The sequence below is a fragment of the Pseudopipra pipra genome, chromosome W, assembly GCF_036250125.1.
Source record: "Pseudopipra pipra isolate bDixPip1 chromosome W, bDixPip1.hap1, whole genome shotgun sequence".
NCBI lineage: Eukaryota > Metazoa > Chordata > Aves > Passeriformes > Pipridae > Pseudopipra > Pseudopipra pipra.
In genome coordinates this window covers 34,376,782-34,391,566 of record NC_087580.1, presented here as the reverse complement: position 1 = coordinate 34,391,566, position 14,785 = coordinate 34,376,782, and the positions used below count along the sequence as shown (strand labels likewise).

General features: G+C 48.4%; 1 protein-coding gene across 1 annotated transcript; it reads right to left on the bottom strand.

Moving 5' to 3' along the window:
- Positions 1-809: 809 nt before the first annotated feature.
- Positions 810-1,766, bottom strand: LOC135405000 (olfactory receptor 14J1-like). The gene has a single exon (XM_064639720.1). It carries the CDS (start codon positions 1,764-1,766, stop codon positions 810-812), a length of 957 nt encoding a protein of 318 aa, XP_064495790.1.
- Between the last annotated feature and the right edge of the window lie 13,019 nt (positions 1,767-14,785).

Here is a 14,785-nt window from a genome sequence, read left to right as displayed (position 1 = left end):
TAGGAGGAGGAGGCTGCAGAAAACAGTGGCACTGGGGAGGTGAGAGGGGCAGGTGGAGAGACCTTGTGCCTGCCCATGCTGGGCAGGAGCTGCCCCAGGATGGCAGCTCTGAAGCACTCACAGGATGTCCCTGTGAACAGGAGGGGAAGACTGGATCTGAAAATGGAACCTGGAAAGCAGAGAGCAGGAGTGTCATGGTGACACTGCAGGAGAGTTCCAGCCCTGGAGCAAGGACACAGAAGAAGTGATCCAGTACATGCAGTGGCCTCAGAAGATCCCACAGCATCCTGGAGATGCTGGAAGGGAGCCCAGCTCTGCTTCACAAGTTCCCAGGGCCTGTCCCTGCCTGTGCTCCAAGGGCTTCCAGCCCACATGACTGTGCTCAGAGAGCACTCAGGCCTTACAGTGAAAAAGGGGCTCAGGAGGACAGTGTGGAAGTGGCAAGAGAGCAGCTCTGCAAAGACCAAGCCCTGCTGCTCCCTGGCAGTGCTGCTGGGCTGGGATTATTGTCCCCTTCCAGTTTGCAAATACACCCTGTCCTGCAGTGTGCTGTCCTTTAGGAACATCTAAGAAGAAGAGTCTTGGACAAAGAAGGCACTGCAGGGTTCTTTATTTTGTTTAAATACTCAGTGAGCACAATTCATCATTTATACAGTGTCAGTGTCAAAATGAAAAGATGGACCTAAAATTAGAAGGCAGGTGCCTAAGAATATTAAATTGCAGAGAAAATTATTGCAAGAAGAACTGGATGACCTTCACGAAAAACCTGAGCAGGAAGGCTGGTCCATTAAGGAGTCCCATTCTGAATGCTACACACCAGAAACCAGGCACATAATTGCTCCTGAAAAGCATCCAGTCATCATTTTTCTAAGGGCATCCTTGACCTCCTGGTTCCTCAAACTGTAGATGAGGGGGTTCAGTGCTGGAGGCACCACTGAGTACAGAACTGACAGGGCCAGATCCAGGGATGGGGAGGAGATGGAGGGGGGCTTCAGGTAGGCAAATACGCCAGTGCTGACAAAGATCGAGACCACGGCCAGGTGAGGGAGGCACGTGGAAAAGGCTTTGTGCCATCCCTGCTGAGAGGGGATCCTCAGCACAGCCCTGAAGACCTGCACATAGGAGAACACAATAAAAATTAAGCAACCCAGAAAAGGAAAAGCACTAAAAGCAAGAAGCCCAGTTTCCCTCAGGTACGTGCCTGAGCAAGAGAGCTTGAGGATGTGTGGGATTTCACAGAAGAACTGGCCCAGGGCATTGCCCTGGCACAGGGGCAGGGAAAATGTATTGGCTGTGTGCAGCAGAGCAATGAGAAACCCAGCGGCCCAGGCAGCTGCTGCCATGTGGGCACAAGCTCTGCTGCCCAGGAGGGTCCCGTAGTGCAGGGGTTTGCAGATGGCAACGTAGCGGTCGTAGCACATGATGGTGAGGAGGGAAAACTCTGCTGTGATGAAGAACAGAAAGAAAAAGACCTGTGCAGCACATCCCTGGTAGGAGATGGTTGTGGTGCCCCAGAGGGAATTGTGCATGGCTTTGGGGACAGTGGTGCAGATGCAGCCCAGGTCTGTGAGGGAGAGGTTGAGCAGGAAGAAGCCCATGGGGGTGTGCAGGTGGTGGTCACAGGCTACGGCGCTGAGGATGAGGCCGTTGGCCAGGAGGGCAGCCAGGGAGATGGCCAGGAAGAGCCAGAAGTGCAGGAGCTGCAGCTCCCTCCTGTCTGCCAATGCCAGGAGGAGGAAGTGGGTGAGGGAGCTGCTGTTGGACATTCGCTGCTTCTTAGCACAGGGTCTGTTCAAAAAAGGAAAGCACAGGGAACAATTAAGACAGCCCCCTGTCAGCAAAGCCAGTGCAGTTTTCAGGGAAATCCCCTCCAAGTCAAGGCATTTCTTTTCTCTGGGTTGTGCTCTCTGAGGGTGCTGTGAGGAGCAGGAGTTCTGCCCATGTGCTACCAAGGACTCAGTTTTTTCTCTGCTGCAGTGCAGACATGGAGCTGGTTTTGGACAGCTCTCATGATTACAGGGGATGTCACATGGAATCAAGCTTTGATGGAAAAGTTCAATTCCTGTACTATTGTCTTGGTGCAATTTGGGCTGCAGAAGGGAGGCACAGTGTGTCTTTAAAATAATTTTGACTGGGTTTTTTGTTACAGTCATAACACCTGGGGGCATTTTCTTAGGCAAATTTTTCTGATGACAAATCTGAAGAGTGTTGAGCCAGGACAGGCAGAAGGGTTGAGCTCTCCGTTGCTTATTGCAGAGCCAGGAGAGCTGCAGTGCCTCTCAGCCTGTTTCCCATCTGCCCTGCACTTTCCCTTGGGCTACCTTGAAGATGACTTCACACACAGATTCATCTTTAAAAACCCCACCAAGATCTGTGCTGAGAGCAGGGCAGTGTGCTGCTTGAAAGGGCAGCTCTATGAAGTGTCCCCTGTGCAAGCCCAGAGGTTCAGATGTGCTGGACAGAGCAGGACAGGAGCCCTCCTGCAGGGAAGGCAAGGGCTGGGACAGGAGAGTGCCCACCCCCAAGGGAAGGCTCAGCACTGCCCAGGATCCTGTGCTCATTTCTGATCCTGCCTGAAATATTCACCTCTGAGAGTAAAAGAGTTTGAATTTCAGTGCAGGCTCCTGAACTGAGAGAACAATGTCTCTGCTACAATGCCTAAGCAGGAAACACACCTCAGGACTAATTCCTTTCTTGTAGCCCCTGTCTTTTTTGAGCTTTGCAAAAAATTCTCCATTCAATATTGTGTAGTGATCTGGAACTTTGAGCAGGTCTGACCCTGCAATAGCAAGACATGGAAAAGATCCCCCCTCAGCTGCCAGGTTTGCTCCTTGCCCACAGCCCTTCTGCCCCAGCCCTGGCAGCAGCTCCCCAGGCCGGCTGAGAGCTGCCCCTGGCAGGCAGCAGAGTCCCTGCCCAGCACAGCACCCTGGGCTGCAGGACCCTGCTCTGCCCCACAGCCCTGGGCACCCCTGGCTGCACCCCCGGCTTCACAGCTCTTCCAACGTGCCCCAAAACAGCCCCTGCTCACCCATCCCATCAGCTGGGGCTGGGCCAGCTTTAGGAGTTCCCTCCAGGAGCTGCCCCTGCACTGCCCTGCAGCCACAGACTCACCATGTGCAGCCCTGCCAAGATTCCTCCTGCAGGGAGCTCTCAGCCACCCTGCCAGTGCTGAGCCCCTTGAAGCTCTGTCTGTGCCCTGCTGGTGTCCCTGAGCTGCCCTGGCAGTGCCCTCAGCCCTGCTGGGCTGTGCAGAGGAGCTGCTCACCAGCAGAGCTGTCTCTTTGAAGCTCTTCTTGCCTGCCAGGAGCACCCTGTGTGTCAGGAGCCTGGCCCAGCTCAGCAGCACAGCAACAGCCCCAGGCATTTCATGACCCTCAGGGGGGTTTGATGTTGTTTACATGACACTCAGTCCCTGAGAGGAAGTTCAAACAACTTTTCAAGAAGTCAAAGTGTTATTGAAACACTGAAGTTTCTTGTTGTGCTAATGAGTCTCACTGAGGGACACAACTGAGAACGTGTCCTCATGTTCCTGTTAGAGCAGAAAACTGCAGACAGTGATGACAAGGATGGACAAGCAAGGGAAAGGTGGCTCTAATCTGAATAAACCTTGACTTGTTTCCTTAATCCAAAGGGCCAAGCCCTGACCCCCAGCCCCTGGGAAGGCAGATTCTCTCCCTTCCTCATTCCTCAGGGCTCTTCCTGGGGCACTGGGCTGTGGGATGTGCAGTGCCAAGGGCAGGACCATGGGGTGGCACCTGCCAGGCTGCTGAGCAGGGACAAGGAGGCCCTGAGGCCCCAGGGCTGCAAGGGCCACTCCCCTCCTCCTGGCATCAGGGGCACAGACAGCAGCCATGGCCAAAGGCCTGCAGAAGGTGGCTGTGTCAGGGCCTTTCAGTTTCTCCCCATCCCTGTCTCCTCTCCAGCCCAGGCTGTCCTACGGTGTCCATGCCCTGCCCCTTTCCCTGCAGGCTGTCGTCATCCCCCCGGCTGCCCCACCTGGCTGGCACCTTCCTGCACTGACATCTCTGCGTCCTCCCTGGCTCTTCCTGCACACACAAAGCCTTGGGCTCATCCAGACTCCTGCTTTGTGACATATTGCACCACAACACTGACCTCAGAGGGAAATTTCTGACTTCTTTTCACCGGTCTAGGCCACCCCAGCTGCCCTTGGTGGCACTAGTTCTTTCTTAGGCTGTTTTCTGACAGGAAGAAAAGCTCCACCAGCTCTGACACCCCCCTTCCAGACCTCTCAGGCTACTCCTCTACTGTCCTCAATCTTCACACCCCTGACCCCTGAGTCCTCAGCCTCTATATACGGGTCATGTGCTTGAAGCCCCAAATTCCCTCCTGGGAGATCTCTGGGACCTCTCCAAGGTTTTGGAAGATGAAAATAGAGTGCTCTTATCCCAGGAAACACAGAGGGACACTTTTTTCCAAGGGTTGTCTTGGCAGAATGAGGCACAATCTCTTTACACTTTCTGGCACAAGGGAGCTCTGAGCTCTGGGTACGGAGGGAGGTCCAAGTGCCAACCACTGGAGTGGGAGCTACAAATCATCAGGGCTTGTGTTCTTTGGAGGGCCAGACACTGGTGAGAGTGGCGTGTGTGTGCACATGGAAGGACTTGAAGGGCACAATGAACTGTCTCAAAACACTGTCAAAGCAGGAAAATCCCATAAGGCACCACAACACACAAGCACTGGTGGCAAACAGGAAGGCCTTTAATTCCAAGGCCTAAAGGGAGGTGAAGCTTTGGAAGTAGCCCCCAGGACAGAAGTGCACTGTGCAGAGTGTGGGAAAGAGCAGACAGCCCCAACAGGAAGCCAGGGCTGGTAAGGCAGGTCTGGGGAACCCATCCAGACAAAGATTCCCACCTGCAGACTGGAAGCAAAACTCCCACTGTGGCAAGCTGTGGGAAAGGAAGCAAGTCCTTGTACATGTACCAGCCCAAGCTGTGGGAACAGCATCTACCCCCTGAATACCTGGGGCTTGGGCTGTATAAAAGTGATAGCCCAGAAGCACAACTTGGGGACCCTCCACTGAGCAGAGCAGGGTGAAGAAGGACCGGTGGGAGCCTCAGGGATCTCCATGGTGTGATACATTTACTTCATCTCTGTCTCTCTCTCTCTGTCTTCCCACCACCCCTTTCTTCTCTCTCTTTCCATTTCTTTCTCTCTCTCCCTCCTATTTACTGTTAAATCAAAGCTGGACTGCTGACTTTGGCACATGGTCTCCTTTGCAGCTGAATTTGGGCAGAGGTGTCTCTTAATAATGGGAACCTGACAGTATCCCTGAGGTTTTACAGTGTGGGAATGGCCACTAGATTCCATGAGGTTCCACAGAGTCACAGAGTCCATTTGGCTTCTTAAGGCTCTGCAGTGTGACAATGGACCCTTGATTCCATGGCTTTGCAAAATGTCTCAGGACTCCTTTGGTTCTAGGAGGCCCCACATATCACAGTGGCCCCTTGGTTCCATGAGATTCCACAGTGTCCCAGGATTCCTTTGGTTCCATGAGCCCTGCAGTGTCACAGTGGCCCCTTGATTCCATGAGGTTCTGAAAAGTCTCAGGGCTCCCTTGGTTCCATGAGGCCCTGCAGTGTCACAGTTGCCTCTGAGTCCCCAAGGTTCCTCAGTGTCACAATGGCCCCTGATTCTACGAGGTCCCAAAATGTCTCAGGGCTCCCTTGGTTCCATGATGCCCTTCATGGAACAATTCTCCCTTGATTTCATGAGATTCCACAGTGTTCCAGGGTTCCTTTGGCTCCAGAAGGCCCTACAGTGTCACAAGGGTCCCTGGGTTCCATAAGGTTCCACAATGTCCTTGCTGGAACACACAGGGCTGTAATGTTGTCACCCCTGCAGAGCTGCCTCCAGCTCTGGGCTCCAGCACAGGAAGGACATGGACCTGTTGGAGCAAGTGCAGAGGAGACCATCAAAGTGATCAGAGGAATGGAGCAGCTCTGCTGTGAGGAAAGGCTGAGAGAAATGGGATTGTTCAGGCTGGGGAAAAGAAGGGTTTGGGGTGACCTAATTGTGGCCTTCCAGTGCCTGAAGGGAGCCAACAAGAAAGATGGAGAGAGACTTTGGACAAGGGCCTGGAGTGACAGGACAAGGGGAATGGCTTCACACAGAGAAAGGGAAGGGTTAGATGGGATATTAGGAAGAATTTCTGGGCTGTGATGGTAGTGAGATCCTGGCAGAGGTTGCTCAGAGAAGTTTTGGCTGCCCCATCCCTGGAAGTGTTCAAGGCCAGGCTGGATGGGGCTCTGAGCTCTGAGTCTAGTGGAAGGTGTCCCTGCCCATGGCAGGGGGTTGGACTGAGATGCTCTTTAAGGTCCCTTCCAACCCAAACCATTCCATGATTCTGTGACTGGTGGGGGATGTGGTGGTTGGAGCCGATGGGCACAGAGACCCCAAAATGATGGAGTTTTCCATTCTGGGTGGAGGAAGGAGAGGGCAGCAGAAGTGACACATTGGACTGCTGGTGGTCAGACTTTGTCCTGTTTGGGAGACTGACTGATCTGGGTGTGAGTGTGGATGTGCTGGAGGGCAGGAAGGCTCTGCAGAGGGATCTGGACAGGCTGGATCAATAAGGCCAAGTGTCAGGGCCTGCCCTTGGGTCCCAACAAGCCCCTGGAAGGCTCCAGGCTGGGGGCAGAGGGGCTGGAGAGCTGCTCAGCAGGAAGGGACTTGGGGGTGCTGCTTGACAGCGGCTGAATATGAGGCAGAGTGTGCCCAGGGGGGCAAGAAGGCCAAGGGCATCGTGGCCTTTGTGGAGAAGAGTGTGACCAGCAGGAGCAGAGAACTGATTGCCTCTCTGTGCTGGGCACTGCTGAGGCCCCACCTGGAGTGCTGTGTCCAGTTCTGGCCCCTCAGTGCCAAAAGGCCCTTGAGGGGCTGGAGCGTGTCCAGAGAAGGGAACAGAGCTGGGGAAGGCTCTGGAAAACATGTCTGCTGAGGGACGGCTGAGGGAACTGGGCTTGTTGAGTCTGGAGAAGGGGAGGCTCAGGGGGAACCTCATTGCTCTCTGCAATGACCTGAAAGGAGGTTTTAGTGGGGTGGGGGTTGGTCTCTTCTGCAAAGCCTTTAGTGACAGGAAGAGAGGAAACGGCCTTAAATTGCATCAGGCAAGGTTCATATTAGATATTCAAAAACCCTTTTTCCCCTGAGAGAGTGTTCAGGCATTGGAACAAGTAGCCCAGGGAGGTGGTGCAGTCTCTGGAATTGTTCAGATGACATCTGAATGTGGCACTTTGGGATGGGGTTTAGGGATGATTCTGGTGGTGCTGGGTTTACAGTTGGACTAGAAGATCTGGAAGGTCTCTTCCAACCTTGATGATTCTGTGATTCTCTGACCTGTCATCCCTGTTTGCAGGTTTGTGCTCTAACAAGACCCTGGGGATGTTTTCTCTGTTGGGTGGGTCCACAGAGATTGTGTTGTGTGAGCTTTTTTCCTCCACAATCAAAACAAGGAGTAATTAATGCTAAATCCAGCAGGTGGCTTTCAAGTAATAACTTGGTCCAGTTTTTCCAACTGTGTCCAAACAGGTGAGGAAAATCTGGAACTTTAGAAGGGTTATTTTTTTTACCTCATTAGCAGGATATCCAGGGGTGCACCAAGTGCCTTCCAGTGAGGAGCACAAGAGACCAGGAGACAGTGACAATATTGTTCTAATGTTGATCTCACTGGAGCACAGGGTGAGATCACATCTGAGTTATGTTTCTTTAATTAGTGATTGGGAATAAAGAGAAAATCACATAGTTGAGGACACTTTAGGATTTATTTCACACTCTTAACAACAAGGTATTTTCCAGCTGGACTTTGAATAAGGTTCCACAGTATATTGCAAATTTCTATCTAGTTAACAATCTACTTCTTCCCAAAGAAATTCTCAGCAGCTAACACCCTTTCATCATCTGGCTCTTTCCCTGATGGCTTGAGCTTGTTGTTCCTTTGGGTAAATACCCATTTGACACAATGCACTGGGCAGCTTCTGCCAAGTGCCACTGAATCTCACTTCCTCCCTTGCCTTGAGGTCGTTGTGCTTTAAGAATCTGGCTGTTCAGATGCCCTGAAATGTCTCTAGTATTTCAATGGGAAGAAGCTTCAAGATGTGTTGTTTGGCACACATGAAAAATGACCTGCCCAGAGAGCCATGGAAATGTAGGTGCTGCTCAGTAATGCCCCTTGACTGGGACAGGCACTGCTGAGGATGATTTCCTTCCCCTCTCTGATTCCATTCCCACTGTTTTGTACAGACTCCTTGGGGTCAGATTTTGCACTGTACAGTTTGATAAGTTAGTGCAGATGTGTGTTTGCAGGTATGTTCTTATTCTGTATTCCCAGATAAAATTCAGTAAACTGATACCTGGCTTGAGCTTCCCCCCCCCATAGTACTATTTTTATTTATTTCTACAGAACAGCTTGAGAAAATGAAGGTACACTTAGCCCCAGTTTACTTGCTGCTGTAATCTCTTCACCTTTTCTTCTTTTTCCCTCCCCCAGACTGAAACCCAAGTTCAGGAATGTGGTTGGAATTCCAGGCCCCAGTCTGGGGGAGGGGACACTTTCAGCCCCCAGGGGAAGAAGCCACTGCTTTGTTTATCAACATGCAAAGGACAGCTCAGGATTTCTGGTTCTCCAAGCAGCAGCACTGGCAGGGAAGAGAACTGCTGGCTTGGATGGAAGATGGTTGATAGAAAAGTAGTGATGGCTCAAAGGGGGAGGGGAAAAATGTGTTATTTGGGGGTGTAAAGTGGGGGGGATGACAAGCTAACAAGGCAGTGGAAGCCACGTGAGCAGGAAAAGGAGGGCTTAGAGGAAACAGATCAGGACAGAAGGAGAGACCATCATGTTTCAGCCCCTGAATATCAAATCTTAGGAGATAATGAGGGAGAAACGAAGCTGACCTATCCTTTGGTGAGTTTCCAAATGGATCAGCTGTCATATTGTAAGGAGGGTGTATTCCAGGGAACTTAACACAGAAAAGTGACCCCATCAAATGACACATGCATAGGGATTCCTTATGGGTGATTTTTATATGAGAGAACACATACACATGCAAAGATTTGAAAGCATTTGGAATAAAAAATATTGAAAAAGAGCCAAATCTATAAATAGACACTTGGAGAGATACTCAGTACAAACAATATATTTGCATTTTCATGTTTTGCTCATGTGCACATGTAAATCAGTTTGTAGGACCAACACATCTGTTCTAGAACAAGCAGCAGTCACAAGTATTGAGGCCATGTTGTTGAGAACACAGCTGCAATGGGCAGGGCACGTCTCCAGGATGAAGGACCAACCACCGCCTCCCTAAGATCCTGCTTTATGGTGAACTTGCCACCGGCTGCCGCAAGAGAGGAGCCCCGAAGAAAAGATACAAGGACTCCCTGAAACAACATCTCAGCCTTGGCCATATTGATCACCATCACTGGTCTACTCTGGCCTCCAATCGTGAGGCCTGGAGACACACCATCTGTAACGCTGCTGATGCTTTCTGTCTTGCAGAATACACCACCTAAGGAGTCTTTCTGCTGTACCTTTTGCAACCAGACATGCCTGTCTTGTATTGGCCTTTTTAGCCACCAACGCGCTTGCAACAAACTTGGGTAGAGCCCTCCCCAAATCTTCGTTCACGAAGCTCAGCCATGACAACTAAAATAAGAAGGATTACTTACAGGGATGGTAAAGGTATGGTCAGTCACACGAATCACAACATCAGGTGCGGCCAAGAAGGGATCTGAGTGACAGGGACACACCATGGCTGAGTCATTAAGCCAGTCAGGAAGAGTTAGCAGATACAGTGAATTCCCCCTAGAACAGTGTCATCCTGATGGGACATCCGGGCAGGGCTTGCTCTGCTCAGCATTCCCTGCCTCCTCTTGGGATTCTTGAGGGAAAGCCTCTGGCAAGTCCTGGCCCAAGGAGACCTGCCACCACCCCAAGTCCTGGCAAGGCTGAAACAGGAGGCCAGGCCCAAAAGAGTTAACTAAGAAATTTGGGCCTGCAAACAAGTTACCAACATCCAAAATGATCTGTGCTCATTCTGTTCTACTTATTGGACCAAAGCTTCAGGGAATAGTGCAAGAACATGTAATAGGCCTAGAAGCAATAAATTAGAAATATAACAGGATCAGGTAGACATTTGAATAGGAGAAATAGGCCTGGAGCCAGGGCTTTTTCCAAGCTTCAGTGAGCGGGTCAAGAACAATGGAAAGGAAGAAGGGTCAAGCTGAGGAAGATGAGTTGAAGCCCCTTCCCCTATGGAGGAAGATGGGAACTACCCTCCGAAATGGGGAGCCAAGAGAAGCACCACCCCAAGCCCCGCCTGAGCTCCATCTATACTCCGCCTATTATTAATATGCATTGATAGATGTTGTAATCACTTGAATATGCATTTAATCATATCTGAAAATTGTATAAAAGTGTTGATTTTCTGAGGAGCCGGCGAGCAAGTTTGTCCAGTGCGAGCTGGCTTGCTCCCAACGTTGAATAAACAAATACCTTGCTGCTTAAAGATAAAAAAGTCTCTGAGCAGTTTTTCAGACCGATTTTTTGGATTCAGGGCTGCTGCCTGTCTCCTGCCCCAAAGAGCTGTGCCCCCGGGGGACTTCTCTACCAGAGGGCAGCCAAAGCCAAGGGGCACTGAGGTCTGCCCTCTTGCAGGTGGCTGTTGGGAGCGGCAGCTGGAGCAATTAGTGGCAAGACTTGGCATCTGTCAGAAGCTGTTGCTCCTTCCTGGCCTGATTTTTGGGTGGAAGTGATTAGCAGCAGCACAAAACCACCATCAGCTGCTGAGTTTCACAGGACAATTAGATTGGACAGAGAGACTCAAGCTTCCTTGTGTTCTTTTTGCTTGTTTTCTTGCCTTCTGGAAAAAAAATCAGCCCAGTCTCGCATGTTCAACACTCCAGTGTCTGTGTGCTCAGCTGTGGCCAGCAGCTGATGTCCAGTCCATTGGGGAAGTGCAGGGGACAGGGAGAAATCTGGGATAAGAAGCTGTTCTGTGTCTCCCATGAAGGTGCTGATGCCAATTTATGCCCCAAAACAAGGCGCGGAGAAACTGCTCAGAGACAGAATTTCAGTCTATAAGCAGGAGGTATTTATTTCACGGCCGGGGAGCAGCCAGGTCGCCCTGGACAAACTGCTCCAACTCGAGAAACACACAATCCAACTTTTATACACTTTTTGCTAAGCAATTACATCATATATTATGAATATTCATTACATTGCAACATCTACTTTTAATATTCATAACAGGTGGAGTTGAGGCGGAGTTAGAGGCGTGGTCCTTAATTTGGGGAGAACTTCGGTGGGAGTTCCGGTCTTCCTTCATCATGAACCTCATGTCCTTTTCATCATCATCCTCCTAAACTTTTGAACCTTCCCTAATTTGGGTAGCTTCCTTATGAATTTGGCAGAGAGTTTCGGTATTTGGCACCAATACCTAATTTCTTGGCATGTCCCTCTCTTTATCTCTTTGGTTTCCTCTCCATATGTCTCTTTTTGTGTGTACTAGCATTTTCTGTTCATGTTTATGTTCTCCTGTGTCAGAGTGACCGGTATCTCAGTGAATTTATTGTCTCCGCTTTCCTAATGCTGAATTCTATGTGCCTTGCTAAAGCTTGCTTCTACATTTTGTGCTTAACTCTTTATATTGCTTAAATTCGCTTTTCAGGTGTTACCTGGCTTCATTTCCCCCCTTTTCTTAGAACTTACGAATTCCTTCGTCAAGTTCTAATCCTAAAGGGCGCTGATATGCTTTTATCATTGCCCAGATCATTTGGGTTCTCTTGACCATGGACCTTAACTTACACCACAGGCATATGTTCATGAGGGTTAACAAGAACATGCCTATAGCTATAATCAATATGGGGTGTACTAGGTAGTGAAAGACTTGAGTTGCTGTTGGAGAGTACCCTGTGAAAATGTCCCACCAGTGATGTTGACCTACTTGTGCAACTTTCGTCAAGATATTCTTTATACCTTCTGAATTATGCTCTACTTGCCACACCATGCGTTGGGTCGTTTGATTCACCTTTTGAGCTAACTTTCTTACTTCAGGATGCATAAGCATTTCTTTGAGAAGCTTAGTATCCATGCCTATCTGTAGTTTGGGTACTTCATGATACAAAGTGTACTCAGCTTCGATTAACTGCTGTGTGGTTATGGGTGCAGTATAGCTAAAGTCACAACCTACAATTTTGGTGAAGTTACATATACAAAAGTTAGTATCATTAGTCACTTCAAGACAATTATCTATAACTACATCAACACAAGGGGTTCTAATACAAGCGCATCCATTTCCTATATAGAATACTTGTGATCGGGTTCTATTGTGCGGAAGCATTTCAAAAGTGCATATACTGTCTTCAGCATCTAAGCATAAGTCTTCAGCTTCTACTATGGTATTTTCGCAAATATAACCTAATTGTCCTTTAGGAATACATGCTTCTGTGCTAATTGATTGCCACTTGTTCTTAGTGTTGTCATAGTTTGCCCAGACATTATGATCTACAGGTCTGACAATGACATCTTGATGTATAGTTCCTAATGTTAGAATGGGGAAGATAGCTCTCTCTTCTGCAGCGCTGATGGTGAGGACATAGGCCTCAACATGTTCTTGTTGTGGATCATAAGTAAAATTAACTAATTGCCACCAAGCCTGGTGGTCTATTTCAAATCGTGTAGTGGAGCTATCTCTTAATATTGTTTCTCTTATTTCTTGAGGTAGTATACCTGACATCCCTTCTCTCAATATTCCTGCCGCTACTGACTGTATCCATTGTTGTGTTTGAACGCACTGGATAGCAAGTGCAACTTCTTTGCTAATATCTCCAGCGTAATCAGCAATTTTGACAAAATCTTCAGCGGTGTGGTCAGCTACTAGAGCCATCAATTTAACTACTAAGGATTGTGTTTCTGCTAAAGTTAGCATAGATGAGCTTAAAGGTACTTTAAGCTTACCTAGATTGGAAGTGACGGTACTCAACTTATTTAGTATTACCTCTTGGTCTATGGTGTTCATTATACCAAACCCTGTGCCAACCCATCCACTTATATCTCTTTGTGTTCGTTTGTGAAGTGACTTAGTCGCTAACCAGGCATTCCAGCCTTTGAGGCTTTGCTTTACGAACGGCTGGCAATCTTCTTGTAAGTGTGTAATGTCTGTCTGAATGTTCATCTGTACCTTCTTTAGAGAATATGTAGGATCTAGTAGTAACTTCAACTCATTTGACTGTCTTATTACTTGAGGTCCTATCAAAGTAAAATTATGTATTCTTCTACATTCTACTTGTGGAGTGATTTCACGAGATGGGTTCACAATTGGGTCTTTGGCTAGTGAAATTCTTTTTATAACGGTGTAACCACCTGGAGAGCTTCCCTCAGGAATGGGTTTAGGGATTTTGGCTTCCCTATTACAGGTGAATGTCACTGAGTGATCTAACTCGAATAGAATTTCACATTGTGCTCTGCCTCCTTCAAAACTATCCCACTGACATGAGATTGGTCCCGGCCATTGAATCCAAACAATGGGCTGACCTCTTTTTACTTGGCTATAAGTGATTAAATCCTGTTTAGATTCATCTGGCCAGAATTTAATTATCAGTGTTAACCTATCTGTTTTCCCTATTAGTCTCTCAACTTCTCGACACCCTATTTGAAATTGGTCTCCCTTTTGTGCTATGAGATAGCCTGGGTCCGGCGTGTAAGGTTGCTTGTTATGTAAAATATAAATCTCCATTTCTGGGAAATCACCTTCGAAAGGTACTTCTATGTAAGCATTAGACCACGGTCCTTCAGAAGTAGAGTTTTGGGATAAAACTATACTTATCAAAAGTCCAACGGTCCAGATCGAAGTAATTTGGAAGGACGTCGGCTTCATGATGTGGAGTTTTCTTGCTTATCTTCTGGAGCTTTCTTGACTCGAGAGTAGTGAATCCATGTAGGTCGCTCCTTGATCCTAACCGCGGTGAAGGTGGTCAGCAGCACTTGGAAAGGTCCCTCCCACTTTTCTTGTAGGGGTTTTCCTAAAAGATTCTTAACATACACCCAATCACCGGGGTTAAATGGATGCAATTTACAGTCAGGTTGCTTGGGTTGGTGTTCTATTACTACTGCAGCATTTTTATCAAAATGTTTTCCTACAGCAATTACATAATCATATATATATTGATTGCCTATTTGGTCTACAGCATCACTATTTACAACTTGCATAGCATAAGGTCTACCGTACAGAATTTCAAACGGGCTCAACTTTTCTTTTGATCGAGGTTTGACCCTCAATCTAATCAGAGCAATAGGCAGAGCTTGATACCATTGTAAGTTAGTTTCTTGACATATTTTAGCAATTTGTTGTTTGATGAGATGATTCATCTTTTCTACTTGCCCACTAGCTTGTGGTCTGTAGGGCGTATGTAATTGCCATTTAATCTGCAATGCTTTGCTTATTGCTCTCACAACTTTTGCACAGAAATGTGTACCTCTGTCTGAGGATATACTCCTTGGTATTCCAAATCGTGGTATAATTTCGTTTAGCAAAACTTTAGTTACCTCCCTCTCCTTGTTTGTTCTGCAGGGAAATGCTTCAGGCCACCCAGAAAATGTATCAGTTAGTACCAATAGGTACCTATACCCCCCTTTTCTTGGGAGTTCAGAGAAATCAATCTGCCATACTTCACCTGGGAATTTACCTCGATTTATTGCTCCCTGATGTATCTTGGTCCCTGTATTTGGGTTATTCTTCAGGCATCGTTCGCATTGGGTTGTAACTTG

Bases quoted from the DNA above. Each gene is read 5' to 3' on its own strand.
- LOC135405000 (XM_064639720.1), bottom strand. From the start codon at position 1,766: ATGTCCAACAGCAGCTCCCTCACCCACTTCCTCCTCCTGGCATTGGCA.